We start from the raw sequence: 18,258 nt of genomic DNA, 5'->3' as shown, positions 1-18,258 counted from the left end.
AGCACCACGGGTGTCAGAGAGATAGTGAAGGGTTTTAGGAAGCACCTGCTGGTGGGCAGTATGGCAAAAGAGCTGGACACAGGCTGGGAGACCTTGGCTCTCCTGGGCTGCAACCCAGGGCTTCTTTCGGCGATTCTACACCAGGTCTCTCAACAGGATGGCACTCAAGAACCCAGGAAGGAGGCTCTTGTGCTGTTAGAGTCAGAGTGGGTGCAAGAGGACAAGTTGAAAGAGTCAAGTGTAGTTTGGGGCTCCGGGGGAAAAGCCATGGTGCCTAGGAAGGGCGGCCTCAGCTCTGGGCCAGAGACCCCATGGCCTGGGAAGCTAGTGAGCTCCAGGGACCTGGCAAGCAGACTGCCAGCCCTTGACCCAGTAGCAGGTGGGAGAAGTGTTCCCAAGTGCCCCCAGCATCCTCTGGGGGCAGCATCAGTCCTCATCACTGGTCCATGGACAGCTACAGATGCCCTCAGGACCATGGGCCCACAGGTACCGGGGGCATGCCTGGCATCGGCTGCCCTCCCAAACCGTAGGTCCGGGACTCACCAAGGTGCCCACAAGAGGGTCTCTTGGGAACCCCAGGGACAGGGCCGAGCCACACAAAAAGAGGGGTGCTGATCCTCTGTGGAGGAGAAAGGAGGATTAGGCCCTCTAAGGTCAGACCTCTGGCAACCCAGAGAAGCTGTGTGGGTGCAATCACCAGAGCGAATCCCAGCAACAGCATGAATTCCGGGCACCTCCAGAGTCTTTCGAGAATGCCCTCAACCAGACCCAGCTGCTGCCTAGGAGACAGAGGACCAGGGTCAGGATTCGTGCTCCTGCCTCAGCTCCAGGAGGTCTGAAAGGGAATGGCTCCCACGGCCCCAGTAGACCCTCAGATTCGGTGCATAGCTCAGTCTTGAGGGTGAGCATGGGACAACTGGCCCCAGCCCCAGCCAACTATACAGCTAGTGTCACTAATTCCACACAAGAAGTCAATGGTGCTGCTCAGCACTGAAACCCCCAATTTCCCTGAGTCACAGATAACCTTGGGTGGGCTGCCTGACCTGCAGTGCATGTCCTTATTCCCTCCACCCAGGCTCGGAGCCTCTGTGCCCTGGGAAGTGGGAGAAGGAGAAGGAAAGGGGGAGGGGAAGGGGCAGCCTTGCCTTTGTCAGAATGTCCCTGAAGATGCCTCTGTACTGCGGACCAAAGCGCAGCTCCCTCGCTCCCTTGTGCACCCAGGTATTTCAGGGCCTCCCACAACACAGTGCTCCAGCCAGTCCCAGACTGCCCTGCATTCTCCTTGCACTGGTTTCCAGGACTTTTACCCGTTCTCTGAACCAGCATCAAGGAAACACTCACCCCATTCCCGTGGTGCACAGGGTCTGCAAGCAGTGAGTACCAGGGTCTAGCCTGCCCAGTCCAAGAAGAGCTGAGACCAGTGGGTCCAGAAGCATCTACACCCACCTCCAGAAAAGCTTCCTGGCCCTGGTGCAAGCTTCTTGGCCAGACTGTAAGGCCAGCCATATCCCGAGGAGGCAAGGTCGTACCCAAACTGGCTCACACTGTGAGTGTGCACATCGCCAACCACCTGGCAAGTGCTGCAGACAGTGCTGGCCAGCCAGGAGCTGGAGGTGTAGGAGGAGGAAGGTGTGCTGGTAGTGTTGCTAGTGCTCGTGGGGTTGGAGGAGAGAGTGGTCTGGGAAGCAGGATGTTTCATCCACAAGCTCAGACAATAGCCTGTGCTCCTTTTGGTACCACCATGGCTGCCCCCAGGCCTATGGGCAACACCAGAAAGGCCGCTGATATAAGAAATTCCCGGCTCATGGTCAAGACCATTCTTGAGTACAACCAAGGCAATGGCAAGTTCCCCTGGTTATGAGCTCAGGAAGCCTGGAATAACGGGGAAATATCCAAAGGACACTTCCCACTGGCTTTCCCATGCCTCTGCCAGGGCAACAGTTTCATAATATGTCCAGTCTTACCTTACCCCGGGAACCTAGAACCTCATGGCTACTCCTCCCTCTTTAACTCTTGTCCTTGTACAACTTGAAGGAAGATGTCCTAAGGAACAGGTATCTCTCAGTGAATTGGGTTTAGAAGACATATAAATTAATAAGTGTTAATACTCTTGAGGAGGGAGGTGTTTTTTCCCATTCATAGGGAACAGCTGTGTGAAGATGCACCATGTGCCCACACACAGACCCACATAGTGCACATATTATGCAGATTATTTGTGGATAGGGGAAAGCAGTCAAGCATCGTCAAGATCAGTGAAATAATTTTATACCAATATATGAAAAAATAAGTGCAATACTGTGGGGGGATTTCAAATCACAGGGAACATCTGTATAGAGCAAAGAATAGACACATACATGTACACAACAAACACACACAATCAGTGTGTTTGTGTGTCTCAGGCTCAAATAAAGCACAGACTACTCAGTGGGCCTCTGGACAGGGAAAAGTAATCACATGTTTTCCAAAGAGAGGAAAAGCTGGAGGACCTCTTACTCAAGATTTCTATCCTAGGTGCTCAGGAGCTTGGGATCAGAAGACCATGATTCCAAAAAGACCAGATAGGAAAGTACAGGAGCCTGTCATCTCCACTGAACTACTCTTCCCCAAAGACATCCCACCCTCAAAATCATTGCTGGAAGTGGAGCTTTGGCTCAAGTGGTAGAACACTATCCTTGAGGAAGGAAACCTCAACCAGGTCAAACCAGGCCCTGAGTCAAGGCCCAGGACCAGAGCCAAACAAATAAGTAGTGACAATTAAAAATTTATGAAAAATCGTGTAAATTAAAAAAGGTTTAAATATTTTTAAGAATATCCAGGTGAAAGATGATTCATGGAAAATCTGAGAGACACAGGTGGTGTCCCTCAACCTGGGCTCCAACTGGTGAGGCAGCTGGAGAGGCCCACTGGAGCCAAGGGGTTCATAGCCAGGCTGCCGGAGAAACCAACACTTCATGTCCTAGAATGCATTGTGTGTGAGGGCTCAGAGGCAGAGGGAAGAGGAGGAGGGAGCAGTAGAACACCATCTTTACCAGCACAGATGGCTTGGACTGTCTTTTTTTGCCAGTCTTGTACTTGAACTCAGGGCCTGGATGCTATCCCTGGCCCTCTCTGTGCTCAAGGTTAGTGCTCTACCACTTGAGTCACAGCATCACTTCTGGCTTTTTCTGTGTATGTGGTACTGAGGAATTGGACCGAGGGCTTCATGCATACTAGGCAAGCACTCTACCACATAGCCACATTCCCAGCCTAGGACTGACTATCTTACTTCACAATTAGTCGGGTGATACTTTCTCCATCCTCATATCCACTCTTCTTCCACCTGCAACTGAAAGCTATTCCTCTAATTGTTCTTCTCTCAAACCCATGTCAGAGGAATGAAAATCAAGAGACGTCTGCACCAGGAGTGCATGTTTACAATGAGCCAGGTCCAGCATCAAAGCTCTACTCATTATGTGGAGGGGGGAGAAGAATAAAGAATTTATTTCTATACTCTGCTTTGCTCCAATAGTGTGTGAAATACTTCAGTTAGCAGGGTTGCTATAGGAACCTGTCATGTAGGGCCTGGTACAGATGGACTCTGACTTTGGCAATGCCTGGTCTGTGAGCTACTGGCCTTTGGGGAGTGGTGTTATCTTTGTGCACCTGCAGCAACTGCTTGGACTCACACTAAGATGGTGGATTCATTGTCAAGCAAATGTCCTGTACATCTGGCACTAGGGTGCACAGCTTCCTCACTTGCTGGATTCCAGGTGGGAGCCTTCCTCATCATACTCTGGATTTATCACCTGTCGCATTTTGTTTGTCTGGCTTTGCAGCTCCAGTGTCCCACTTCACACTTCACTACGCTACATGTCATCCTTTCAGAGCTTGTTTATATCATAAACTCTAAATTAAATCACTGAAAACTTCTTTTTTTTTTTTTTTTTTTTTGAGTCCGGTTGTGGGGCCTGAACTCTGGGCCTGGGCGCTGTCCTTCAGCTCTTCAGCTCAAGGCTAGCACTCTACCACTTGAGCCACAGCACCCCTTCCGGCTTTTTTCTTTTTGCTTATGTGGTGCCTCAGGAATGCAAGGCAAGCGCTCTACCACTGAGCCAACTTCCCAGCCCCCACTGAAAACTTCTTTCATTACAAATTCCATTAAATGGAAGGTACTGTAGGAGTTTACAGTTTTAAGAGGCAGAATAAATTAAAGTTTAGTTGAGTGTTGGTTTAGAGAATAGCTCAGGTTCTGAGGAGGAATAACTTGGATTAACAATAAGGCATGAATGTCATCAAGACTTGCAGTTCAGAAATGTACAATGTAATAAGGCTATGCCTGTAACCAGTTCCTTTCAGTATACAGAGAGCCAATGTCTGATATTAAGTCTACTGGATGATGGTGGTAGGAAAGTACATTCAGAACCAGAGGACAGCAACCTGGAGTTGATAGCAAAACCCAAAGGTTAGCCTGTACATTGCACACGATAGCACAATACTGCACATACTTTAATTTCATACTTTTCATTGTCTTTCATTAAATCTTAATTAATACTTGTCTATCATCTATTTATTTAACTGTCAATCTCTCTATCAATCTATATACCCATGTAGCTTGAGTAATTGAGTAATTGTGTCCATGATTAACAAACAGGTTCAAGGAAACCAAAGACTTAGAAAATCTGATCTAAATCATTAATTCTACATTTTGGAACAGTTTTTGCTTGAAAAATTGACTTAGAAAAAATGCAATTATGAAAAGCGTGTCATGACCCATGTGTAAATTAAAGTTCATTGTATTTAACCAGAGAGGCATTCTGTCCCCTTAACCTCAGAGAGAAACATATTCTCTTCAGGCACATCAGTGCTACCCTGGTGTGTTTTTTTTGTATCTGGGACATCATGTCTGGGCTGATATACTGGGCTGGTGCAGCTGTGCTGGCCCCTTCCAACCCCTACTGATTTGCATGTGCCCAGAGCACAGCCCACTGCCCTGAGCAGTTCTTGAAAGCTGCTCATACCCTGAGCAGGAGTCAGTCCTTGCCAGCACACAGCATGGACATGAAGGCCTCTGCTCAGTTCCTGGGGCTCCTGCTGCTCTGGATTACAGGTAAGGAAAGACTACGCTGAGGATCTCCTCAGTCTGCTGTGGTCAGTGATGCCTGGCTGTTTATGAAGCTTTCTGAAAACACGCTTGATTCTTTGTATACTTATTACTTTTCCAATGGCAGGTACCAAATGTGACATCCAGATGACCCAGTCTCCATCCACTTTGTCTGCATCTCCTGGAGACAGAGTCTCCATCACTTGCCGGGCCAGTCAGGGCATTAACAGTTGGTTAAACTGGTACCAGCAGAAACCAGGGGGAGCTCCAAAGCTCCTGATCTATGGTGCAAACATTTTACAATCTGGGATCCCCTCCGGATTTAGTGGCAGTGGATCTGGTACAGAGTACACTCTCACCATCAGTAGCCTGCAGCCTGAAGACATTGCCACTTATTACTGTCAACAGAATTATAATAACCCACCCACAGTGATACAAGCCATAACATAAACCTCCAAGAAGCAGAAGTGTGAGCCTGGGCTGCCTCAGCTGCTTTCCTCATGCTTCCTCTTGTAAGAGCTGTTCTAGAATCATAGGAAATGAGTCCTGCCCAGGATATCCTGGACCAGCGAGCTTCTATGTCTCAATCTTTGGAGTAAGTGTAATTATAGATGTGTGATACTGGCACTGGGCTGAATGTTGAAATATTACAATGACATTCCAGACTATAAACACTGAAATAATCTGCGTTTATTCAAGTTTCTTTTAATCTTGAATAGATATTCACAATGTGCATGGAGACACTTCAAAGTTATTTCAAAAGTTTTATTTTGTGATTTTTAAATACTTTATACATAAATTTCATCAGCAAGTATAGACAGTTTGCCACTTCCTTTTTCTGTTTCAGGTCTTTTGTGCTTTTTTTCCAATTAGTTTTAGCTTTTCTTATTGCATTTGGAGAACCTCAGTAAAATTTTAGGTACAGAAAGTAATAGTGAACATTTCATACTTGCATAAAACTTGAGTGGTAAAATGCTAAATAACTGTATCAATGAGTACAAAGTTTGTTGCAGGGTTTTCCTATTTATTAAAACAGGTATTTTCCATTACTCCTGGACTGCTGATATGTCATGGATAGCTGTTGACTCCATTAGAAATATTTTTTCTTAAATGGAGACAGCCTATAGTTTTTCTCTTTAACTCAACCAGAATGATGAAGTGCAGAGATCAGTTATCTAATTTTAAAAGAGATTTCTACTTGTGGAATATATTCAACATACATTGCCTAAGAAAATAAGGAAAATGAGAGAGAGAGAGAGAGAGAGAGAGAGAGAGAGAGAGAGAGAGAGAGAGAGAGAGAGAGGGAGAGAGGGAGAGAGGGAGAGAAAGAAAGAGAGAAAGAGAGAGATAGAGAAGCAAAGTAGGAGATGGAGATGAATGGAAGGAGAGAAAGGGAGGGGTGAAAGGAGGATAAATTTAGTTTATTTCTATTTTCTAAATCCCAGTTCCACTTATCAATCAAGCTGAAATTATCAAGAGAAACACTGAATACAAACAACACTGTTGGCACAGCCATTCTGTGCTCTCCCCTGCAAGGTACACTGAAGGTGAGATGTTTCTTGAGCTTAGTCCGTCTGTCCTCCAGACCAGTTCCCACCAAGAATGACAGCAGTGTTCCTAGCTCACTGAATCTTCTCTGTTTTAATCTCAAGAATCTAGGAATCTTTCAGGTGGACCTGTTGCAACAATGAGAAGTACAAAATGTCATGTCAAAACCAGCTTTACAATGTCGGTGGTGGGGGAGGGGGGGTATGATTGGGTGGGGGGGGAGGGGGGAGGCTGGGAAGGGAGGTGAAGGGTAAACAAAGGAGGCTGCAATGCTTGGTAAGAAATGTATGCATTATCCTGCCCATGTACTTTTAACCCCTCTGTACAGTATGTTCTCAAATAAAATAAAATAAAATTAAAAAAAAAAAGAATCTAGGAATCTTTGACAGTCACTGAAGTTTTTTATTTATAAAAATAAAAATGAACAAAAATCAAGATAAAGCAGATCTTCATTAATTTAGAAGCCCTCTGATTCTCAGATTGACAATTGAACATATGCATGCAACTTATGCATCATATTTATGTATATATACATATTGCATAAGATACAGTACATAAGAATTAAATATAAATTATATAAAATTTATTATGTGTTATTTTTATATATGATGTATTATTAGATATTAGTCTATGATTTTTCTGATTTTCCCTATTTTATTGTTTTCACGATTTTGTAAAGGTGATACATAGAGAGATTACAGTTACAAAAGTAAGGTAATGAGTAGGTTTCTTTTTGAATAGTGTTGCCCTCTCCCTCATTCTCTCCAGTGTCTACCTTGCCAACTACTCCCCCAGCCCAAGTTGTACAGTTCATTTCCAATATATTGTCTAACAAGTATTATTGTCACATTGTTTTGTTATTATATGTTGTGTCATTTATGTATCCTCTTAAGACTTACCAAATTTTTTAACCAATGTATAGGAAACTCTTCCATTTTACAAAATATTGTCCTATGGATTATAACTTTACCTGGAAATATATCCAACTAATCATAAAGAATAACTTGGGGGAAAAAACTCACTCTGAAAGAGTTTCTATGGTGGGTATTGAAGTTTCCACTACTAAATATCATGAGTTAAGTATTAGGGAAAAGGTATACACAAAGGTGAATTAAGAGCAAGTAAAAATGACAAAAATAGGGCATCTCTCTTTTATAGGCAATGTTCTAACTGTGGATGTAGGAGGAAATAGATTGAGGAGGTGGAGATGTGGTGAGATGAAAGACTTCAGGGGTTTGTTGCCATTGAAGAAAATACTTAGGATTATGAGATATATGATACTGTGAGTAAAAATAGCCAAGGAAAAAATTGGTCCATGGATGGAAGAAGGTAAAATCCCAGAGAAAGATACAGCAAAGTGTTCAACACTACTGTAACAATTACACAAATGAGGATGCTGAAGCAGATAAGTAAGGAACTTAGCAGCTGCCACACTCCATAAAGCACGGAAGGGCGGGGCCACCAGGGCACATTGTTTGACCTCAGGCTCACAGGATAGCAGCTGGATTGTGTCTATGGATGTGCATTTTACCCTGAGTCTGCAGAGACATACATGGAATAGAGTGGCACAGATGAAAATGCTTTCTTGAGACACATCTTGCAGATGGAAAAGGAGAGTTTAATTTTTTATTGAGGAATTAGAAGACAGACAGGGAGGACATTCAGAGCCAGAGAACTTAAGCCAAAGTAAAGAGCTGATCACACTGTCCTTCAAGACATGCATGGTTGAAGACCAGCCATCCAATAAGCACACTTGAAGGAGCAGGAAAAACCCAAGGTGGGTTCTAGGTAGACCTGAATTTCAGACTGCTAAGTAGCAGAGAGCCTGAGATCACTGTGATCTTTTGCTCATCACAATTGCTGCATAGTGGGCAACTGTTTGGTTGGCTATATAGTTTTAGTGTCTCTATTTCTTAGGGTTCTCTACAGTAACTTTTGGATAAGATTTTCACCTTGGTTCCTGGAATTTTCTTCAGAGTTTTTCTAATGTTAGGTTCAGGAAAACTCACTGCCAATAACTTTGGGTGAGGCACATGTAGGTGTATGCTTTAAATATTGCACATGTCAAGTACACGTCATGACCACTACCATGAGATGACAAGAACACAAATAAGAAAAATATGAGAAGTCCAGGCCTGGTGATGCATGCCTTGTACTTTCAGATATAAAGGACAAAGAGGTAGAAATATCTCAGTCCAGGGCAGCTGAAGAATTTTCTGTACATTCCAGATGATAGCAGAACAATGAATTAAAGCAAAAGCAGCAGTTGGAAGGGTGGCTTAGTGGATAGAGTGCTGGCCTAGCAATCTGAAGTCCCTGAGTTCTAACTGTAGTACACACAAAAAGAACTGTGAGATAAAGAGAATAAAAACTGTAATGATACACAAGAAAGATTCTATGCAAATACCATCAGGATAATTTACAGTAAAATGTTGACATATCAATTTGAAATATCAAATCATTGGATGCAAGTTATCCAAACTATAGACTAAGCATGTGTCTCCATGTTTTGCAGTCTAACAGAACCAAAAGCACATCTCCCATGCTGGACACAGATCATTCTGAAACCAGATTTTTAACATTTTAAAATGCAGACTCCTGTATCATGTCTGACTCCTCACTCCCAAATGCCAAATACAGACATAGTGAAGGGCAGAAAAAGGAGGTTTGTCATGATAGCCATGGGAAAGCAGCATTTTAATATTTATCCACCATCTTTGGATAAATCTTGTGACTCTTATTTCCGTGATTGGTAAGTAAAAAGCCAGATGTGGAGATGTGGCTCAAGTGGTAGAACACCAATTTGAGAGAAAAATCCAAACAAGAGTGAGCAGGAGGCCGTGAGTTCAAGACCCTGTCCTAGAACTGAAATAAAAAAAGAATATTGAATTTATAGAAATTAGAAGAAATTGAATACATGATTTGTATTGAAGATATTATATGCTTAGCAGTAAATGATAAACGATGTAGTAAATGATAAAGCAATATAATTGGTTCTATTGGTGTTTGAACTTGGGGTTTCCTACTTAGTAGGCTCTAGAACTTAAGTCATTTCTCCATCAGATTTTACTTCAGTTTATTTTTCAGATGAGGTCTTGTGATTTTATCTGGCTAGGCCTTCTATAACAATCCTTCTAATTTCATCTCCTGCATAGCTTCAGAAACATATACCACGTGCTACAACTTGTTTTTGGGGTTGAGTTTCACTGCTTTCCAGGACAGCTATGAATGAAGCACAATCTTAAAAATCTTTGCCTCCAGTTTAGCTGGGATTGCAGGCATGAATTACCATGTCCAGCCCTTCAATGAAATGCTTTTAAGAACCTTGTTACTAAGCTAGGTCCTGGTGGCTCACCCATATAATCCTAGCTACTCAAGAGGCCGAGAAATGAGGATCACGGCTCAAAGCTGGCCCACGGAAGGAAAGTCCTTAAGACTCTTATCTCCAATAAACCACCAGAAAAACAGAAGTGGTGATGTGGCTCAAGTGATAGAGTACTAGCCTTGGGCTGAAGAGCTGAGGGACAGTGCCTAGGCTCAGAGTTCAAGCCCCATATCCGACCAAAAGAAAAAAAAATGAAGAATTATTTGTAATATGTTATATTTCATATAAAGATGAAGAAAAACAACTTCACATTACAATATAAAAGAAATAAACTCAACTAAAATAAAAGCACACAGAGTGTTATACCCAGTAGCCAGTGTTCAGCAATGTGACAGCAGGATTAGGGATGTTATTTGTCTTTTAGCATGTATTCTTTTGTTAATTCTCACTTGAGGTACAATATCTATTGTATAAATATTTAAAGCAAATGGATGATGAGAAGGATAAGGAAGATGAAATTATGATACTGTAATAGGAAAAGAAAATGCAAAAGTTGGAGAGAATCTTTATGAATAAGAAGCCACTCTCCCGAATGATCAGCTAACCATACAGCCAGAGCAGTAGGTAATTTGTTAAAAATAATATAAAAATGTAATTCTAGAAAGTCCAGGTGAATATAATTTGATTTATTGAAGGTTGGAAATACTTCTTAAATAATAAATTAAAATTATACATCATAAATTAAAAGAAGTAACATTCATTCAGATTTCATCCACAAGACTCCAAAACTATGGGACCAGAAATATTACTGAGAAAGAAGAAAAAGAGCTGAGCCATTAAATGGTATATCCTAAGAACATTCAAGAATTCCTAAATCACGTTGACTTCTTTGCTTTCCTTGGAATCAGGAAGCAAAATCCTATGTCAAGCATCATACTTCTTTTTCTACAGAATACCCATCCCATTACAGAAAAAATGTTTAGCTCTTTATTCAAATAAGCTCTTAAGATCTAGGATTTAGGAAATCTATGATTTAGGAAAGGTCAGAGGGCACCCCTTCCTCTATGACCATCAACCAGGTGTAGCCCAGAACCTAGGAGATTCACAATGGAGAGAAGTTTAGATCCAACTGGAACTGAGAATTTGAAGATGTTTCCTCTTTGAACATTATTTCTTTCTGCTCAATAGCTCCCAATAACAACCAGGAAGAGATACTACTTGTTAAAGCTCTTTATCATATCACTTGATCTGGAAGAAATAGTTTAATATTAATGTTTGTAGAGCTCATAAATTTCATAGATTAAAAAGATGATGATAATCATTATGAAGGGTAAAATGTTTTATGATTTTAGATAAGTGTAACTATGCCACAGTACTGTGAAATTTATGTAAGTTACTTAATCTCAATAAAGAAATCTTTTTGAGGAAAAAAGCTCTTTATAAATACTTGCTCAAAAGATCTTGAGACTTTAGTTTCTGTGAAATTGAATAGTTCATTGACTCATGACACATACACAAAAGAAAAGCATCAGGTCCTAGGATAAGTTCCTGTATCCACCTGTTGCAAGCCTGAATAGCAGTAGGAATATGTTTCACATGATATAAACACCTAGAACATTTCAGTAAGGCTTTACAAATATTCCCTGAAATGATTCCATATTAAGTAGAAATAAAACAGGTTAGATTTCATATACAGAGGTAAAATATGGCTTTCCGTAAAAATGTACTCGTTTATGGATTGATTGGGGTTAACAGTCCAGAAATTAGTTGTTACTAATATTCCTAAGTTATGTGTTGGTTGCCACTCAGGTTTTAATATTTCAACAAGCTTTCAGGAAGGTTTTTGTCAAACTTTCAGCCTTTGGACTTGTAGCTTTTAATTGATTAACTTCCTTTACCTTTCCCTTCTTCTTCCTCTGTCTTTTAAAATTTAGGACAATTTTGCTTTTATTATAACTCATTAACAATGACTAAACAGAAAGTATAACACAAGAAAGACTAATTGAATCTCTAAGGCTGTAAGTCCAGTGACACTGAAGTCTTTCCAGTGAGACCTAGAGAGCATTGGCACCGAGGATTTTCAGGCCTTTTAATGCCAGACATAGTGGTAGAATTCGAATTCAGAGGCTACTACCATCTAATGGAAGACTATATCTCACTATCTCATTTACCCATAGATTATTCCTGAAAAACACCCCAGGATGTTATGTCTTGATAAAGAATGACAGCCATGGAAGATGATTGAAAATGTATATCCTTCTAGTGTATAGTGTATCCTTCTAACGCTGAAACTACAGGGAAAATAAATCTCCAGGGTGCCTCTACCCATTTGGTTATAGAATGAACCCATAACTAGTATATGTCAAGGACAAGCAGACAAGGTCAAAAGCTATGTACATATGACCAGATAAGATGATGGTAAGTGAAATGAACTCCAAGATAGGGACCCAAGTGGTTTTTTGCTTTCTTGCTATTGTTTCTAACATATTTATAATGTACCATGTGATTTTTTTTGTTTCTCTGTATCTTCCTCACCCATGCTATAACTCCTGTTTTCACTGTATCTGATGTTGGTGCACTGCATCTTTTTTTATTTTTTGGTCTGTCTTGGAGCTTGAACTCTGGGCTTGGGCGCTGTCCCTGTGCTCTTCAGCTCAAGGCGAGTGCTTTACCTCTTGAGCCACAGCGCCACTTCTGGTTTTCAATAGTGAGAAAGAAAAAAAAAACACTTGTGTCCTTGTCTTGGGCTTCATTTCGCTTAACTTCATCTTATCTGGTCATGTGTATATAGCTTTTGACCTTTCCTTGATCACAGTTAATGTCATTTGCTCACAGGAGAGGGCCCACCCTCCTGGTGCCTGTTTCCCTCTCACCTGACAGATTGTCTCGCACCACTGAACCCACCAGGACATTTGCATATTGCTCCCCAGGAAAAAGCTTCCCTGCAAGTCCAACATAAAAGCTCAGCTCTAAGATTCCTGAACTGACCAGGACTCCTTACTCTCAAAATAAGGTGCCCTGCTCAGCTCCTGGAGCTACTCATGCTCTGGATCCCATGTAAGAATACACTAGAGCTGAGAAAAGGGATGGGGAGGGGCTGAGCTCTGTTGCCATTGCTCTCCATGTTGGTTGTATCTACATGTGAGATGTGCAGATTTGTCCTCCTGGATGGAAATATGACATATGTATCTGTGAGACTGAGGAAGATTCCCGAAGCAGCAAGGACCTGTGCTCTGGTTACAACTAGATAGTGGGATGGTGCTGGCAAATTAGAAATCCCTTACAGGCAGGATTTAGAAGCATCATATTCTGTGTGTGTGTTTGTGTGTGTGTGTGTGTGTGTGTGTGTATGTGTGTGTGTGTTCATTGTGTATTTTATGAACATTTTGATGCATAAAATGAAAATTTTAAAATATTGCATTAAATAAGAAAAGATGCTTATGAAAATATCCTATGATGCTTGTAATTAACTGTGTTCACTTCACTCATTATTTTAGGGTCAAGTGGGGATGCTATAATGATTCAGAATTCAGTTTCTCTGACCCTCACCTTGGGAGAGCCAACCTCCATCTCCTGCAGTTCTAGTCATTCTTCTACATAGCAATGTAAACACCTATCTGGATTGGTTCTTGCAGAAGCCGGCGAGTCTCTATAAATCTTGATCTATAGGATTTCCAACCAATATCCTGGGGTCTCAGACAGGTTCAGTGACAGTGGATCAAGCACAAATTTCACACTGGCTATCAGCAGGGTGGAGCTGAGGCTGTTGGAGTTTATTACTGTTTTCAACATACATTTGGTCCTCCCACACTGATACACCCCTGAACTAAAACCTTCCGAGTGAGACAGCTGTGCTCATGTGTTGCCGTTCTGGGGAATCAGCAGAGCAAATTGTGTAAGTCTACCCAGAAAGAAAATTATGTTGTTATGATGAAAGTGACTGAGTCCAGAAGAAGACAATTTGATAATTATACTACATACAATCTACAAAGACTAGTAGAACAATCATAGAAGAACAAATATCAAGAGACTTCAGGTAAACCATTAGGTATTTAATGAAATAACTTTATTTCATAAGCTATTTATTTATATTTATTTACACTTAAATGTAAATTATAATAATTATCATGTAATGTTACAATTATAACATATTACATATAAACATATAAATTATAAATATATAAATTTATATATTTTATATATTTATTTATTATATTTATAGCTGTTTAGAGCTATCCAGTTTATAGCTATCAAATGTTGTGTGTGATTTATTTTTCATTTGTAATGAAAGTTAAAATAGTTCCATCAAGATGGAACTATAGAGCATACTGTTAGTTCTGTTCAGAAGCTGAAAATCCAGTTGTGTTTCTAGCTTCTATTTTTGTTCGTCAAACATTGCCTGATCATCAAGCTCTTAGTAGTGTTTGGTATTGTCTCTTAGCTGGATCACCCTGAAGAAGATACAGCATTGGACTCTGCACTCTGGTCTCTGGCCTTCTGTGTCTGGGGCTCTGGCCTAGTTAAGACAGTTGATAGGAACTTCTGCCTAACCACTCTTTCTCATAACAGTCAGCAGAAACTGAAATGGTAATGGCAAAGAATGAATTAGGGAAGGTTAACTTACTCTCCCTTCAAGAGGGAAGGCAGAAATCTTTGTGACACTTGTGTGTATTCGAAAACCCAAGTGCACTGAGTTAGCCTTTGCCTGACTGACCCTCGCTGGCTTTAAGCCACCTTTAATCATCAAGTGGCCATCACATCATCAAAGGCTCTCTGCAGTACCAATTTTTTTTATCTGCAATTTGTTGTATCCCATACCACACATTCTAGTGACAATTGTTGGGTCCAACTGGTCTGGCAGTGGATAATCTGGATATAGACAGCCTTCCTCAACTTGATCAAACCAGGGGTGTACCATAATTTGATGTATATCCAGCCTCTGTTGTGGGTCTACTGTTCTGAGCTGCCAAAGGATGTTACGTACTTTGGTAGTCAGGTGAGATGGCACATGATACTTGCCCTCTACAATTTCTGCACATAGCTGATTGGAAGCGTTCCCTTTAAATGGGAAATTTCCTCTATCCATAAACAACAAGCTAGTGCCCAGGCACCAGACAGCTACCTTAAAGCCATTATATTTTGTTGCAGGTATATTTCAGGGACATGGTACACATAGGCGCCACGAATTTCTGTGAGCCACTGACCTGGGCAATCCTTGTGCTTTACTCAATGCCCGACCTTGGCATTGCATTTCCATACAGTAGGATGCTGTGAAGTTTTAGGTCAAGGTGTGCAATCTGATTCAGATGAAAGTACTGCATAGTACTTACTATCTGCTTTATAAACCTTCTGGCTTCATTCTAAAAAAAGCAGCCAGATGCTTCAATCCACATTTGGAGGTTTCCTTTAGTCGCCGTCTCCATCACCAGGTAGACATATTCCTCTCCCTGGATCACTTGGTATACCCTGACCCTGTGAGGGTGATTCAGAGCTTTAACAATTTCCACCTCATTGTCCACCAGCATGGGGAACTAAAAAAAGACAGTGGAGTGTGGTGAAACCGTGTAATAGTGTTCATAGGTCCCAAAAGTCTGAGACTGAGGCCTTTTTCACGTGGAGCAATATTCACAGCCCTACCTGATCAACCTCTGTAACTTTATTTGAGAATAATCACAAGAGAACATCATTAATGCTTAAGTGTATCTTGTATCTAGTCTTGGTTGTTTTGTTGTAATGAGCCTTTCTGAGGCCTAGAACTATGAGATTGCACAGTGTAGGTCTTGGAAGATTCTCTAGTGTCCATCAGTGTCCAGTGTGCATTTATCTCACATGACATAAAGTCTTTTACTATGAGGCTCTCAATTCCATCTGAGAAACCAAAGGATGAAGGTGGAAAGCTGTGAGCTCACTGAGATATCTTAATAGGAGAAATATAGGTCTGGAATGTATATGAACAAATGGAATATCTTTAAATGATGGATGGAAATTCTAACTGGCATAGTTAACCCAACATTTATCTATACTTGTAACATTTTGTAGAATACTAATCAGAATCACCTCAGAGTTGATTCTATTCTCATCTCTGTCCAGCCATTTTACAAGGGTTCAGAGTGGCACTGATCTGATGTCTAATTTTGCCATGGCTTCACATTGTGCAAATATGTGGGTCAACAGAAAAGCAATAGTAAATGTTCACTGTGCCTCCCATGTGGTGCTGATGCTGGGGATTGGCAGTCTACTGCCATCATTACTTTCCATCTCAGAATTTTGCCACCTGGTGATGGACCTGGAGCCCACTTGGAAGTATTTCCAGACATTGTCAACAAAATTTCATCATGATTTACTAATGGAAAAATAAGAAATTACATTAAATATTTCCAGTCAACATTTGGTAAATAGTGAAAAATCTTTCTTGAAAAACACATAAACCAAATAAACCCACACAGCGAATATAATGGTGGAATGTTCATTTACCTAAATATATATAACCATTGCTACTGATTTTCCCCCAAAATCAGAAATATACTCATCATCACTGAGCACTTTGTACAAATGCAAAATAGCTGATCCTTCTTAGTCCGAGGAATGACAGTCTGCATTTTAACAAGGTAGAAAGTATCCAGGGAATGTTTTGCAATCCAACCTTTAGGAGCTTTTTACCTAAGCAAATGAAACCTTTAAAAAAAAATGTTGGAATTTGGACTTGATATTCCTCCAGCTCTGTTCTTTTTTCTAAGAATTATTTTGCTTCTTCTATTTCATTGAAGAATGAGGTTGGAATATTGATAGGTATCTTATTGAATTTGTAGATAGCCTTTGGCAGTATTGCCATATTCATTAATCTTCCCAATCCAGGAGCATGGAAGGTATTTCCTCTTCCTTAGTTCTGCTTTAATTTCCTTTTTCAGGTTTTTAAAGTTTTCATTGTAGAGGTCCCTCACTTCTTTAGTTAACTCCTAGATATTTTAATTTTTGTAGGGTAATTACAAAAGGAGTTGCTTTCCTGATTTCAGACAAGCTCTTCTCATTGTTGGCATACAGAAAAGCCATTGATTTTTGAGGGTTAATTTTATACACTGCTACTTTGCCAAAGTATGACATGATACTGCCATTAACCAAAACTTAATCTTATTTCTATATTCTTCCAAGAACCACTTTTAGATTGTGTATTAGTTTCTGATAAAAACAATAATCAAAATTTCTACAACTAGTTAGTTTCATTGCAATTACATATCATGCCATTCACAGTAAAAGAATATTTAAATAATCAGGGAAATAATCTGTTTAGTCAGATTTTTTAATGCCAAGGAAATAGATTCTATTTTTCAGTATCATTGTATACCTGTTTACAAAATGAACACAAAGAAAAACATACAGTAAGGATTTGGCAACACAACTCTATAGAATATATATTTTGTTTTTTTATATTTCAATGTCTTATTCATTAAGCAATACACAAATTGGGTTTTGATTTATGTTAAAAGAATTTAAAAAGAAGAACCCTCTAATTTAGCTTTTAGGCAAATCAATACATAAAATGATGGTAGAAACTTCCTAGTTTGCATTAAAAGATCACAGCTTTAATGATCCTCCAATAAATCAAGTGTTTATTTATAAGTAGGAGATCATTATTTTCACTACATGCAAAATATAAGAACATTTTCTTTTAAAATATGTGATTTCCTGTTTAATTAAATCTGTAAGACATGACAAGTACAATAGAAGAGTCATAGAATATATATTTCTACAAACACGCTATGAAGAGTGATGCCTCTGCGCACACAGCTCTGAGCTGGACACTCACTGGAACCCTGCACAATGTGACAGCCCCAAACACAAACTCCCAAGATATCCTAAGATTCTCAGTGTAGCAGCAGCAGCTGCAAAGCTCAGAGGACTACAGGGAAACAGACTTGGCTCAGGGGCAAATGGCTTCAGAGTCTTGAGAAAGAGTCATGGGAAGCCTGTCACAAGCACGGTTCAGCCCTCATGCAAACACAGGAACCAATACTTGGCCAAAATAACCTGGTAGCCTCTTCTTCCCTCTATATTAAGAGCCTATTTTGAATACATTTTAGTAGGAAGTGGCTGTAAGTTCTCTTTAAATGTCATCGCTAACATCGCTAACAGGGAAGATCTGTCATGACCTCTGGAGGGGACCTGATATCACTGGAGCTATTTGGTCCACTAAGGGCACTAACTCATGCCTGTTCTGGGTATCTGTCACTCTCCTAGCAGGAGATCAATTGTGACCATAGATGAACCAAACATTAGAACTTCAGAATACTGGAAATAAGCAGTGACT

General features: G+C 40.6%; 1 pseudogene and 1 gene segment (V, D, J or C); both read left to right on the top strand.

Annotated features, from left to right (window-relative positions):
* Nucleotides 1–18,258, top strand: part of LOC122116688 — a 247,471-nt pseudogene that overhangs the window by 218,120 nt on the left and 11,093 nt on the right.
* LOC122116684 lies at nucleotides 4,984–6,595 on the top strand. The segment is given in 3 exon segments: nucleotides 4,984–5,086; nucleotides 5,208–5,675; nucleotides 6,526–6,595. Coding segments are annotated over 2 exon segments (378 nt in total).

The sequence above is a fragment of the Dipodomys spectabilis genome, unplaced genomic scaffold (genome assembly GCF_019054845.1).
Source record: "Dipodomys spectabilis isolate Male_0828 unplaced genomic scaffold, ASM1905484v1 ptg000137l, whole genome shotgun sequence".
Classification (NCBI taxonomy): Eukaryota; Metazoa; Chordata; class Mammalia; order Rodentia; family Heteromyidae; genus Dipodomys; species Dipodomys spectabilis.
The sequence above is the reverse complement of the archived record's forward strand: the minus strand, read 5'-3'. Positions and strand labels throughout refer to the sequence as shown.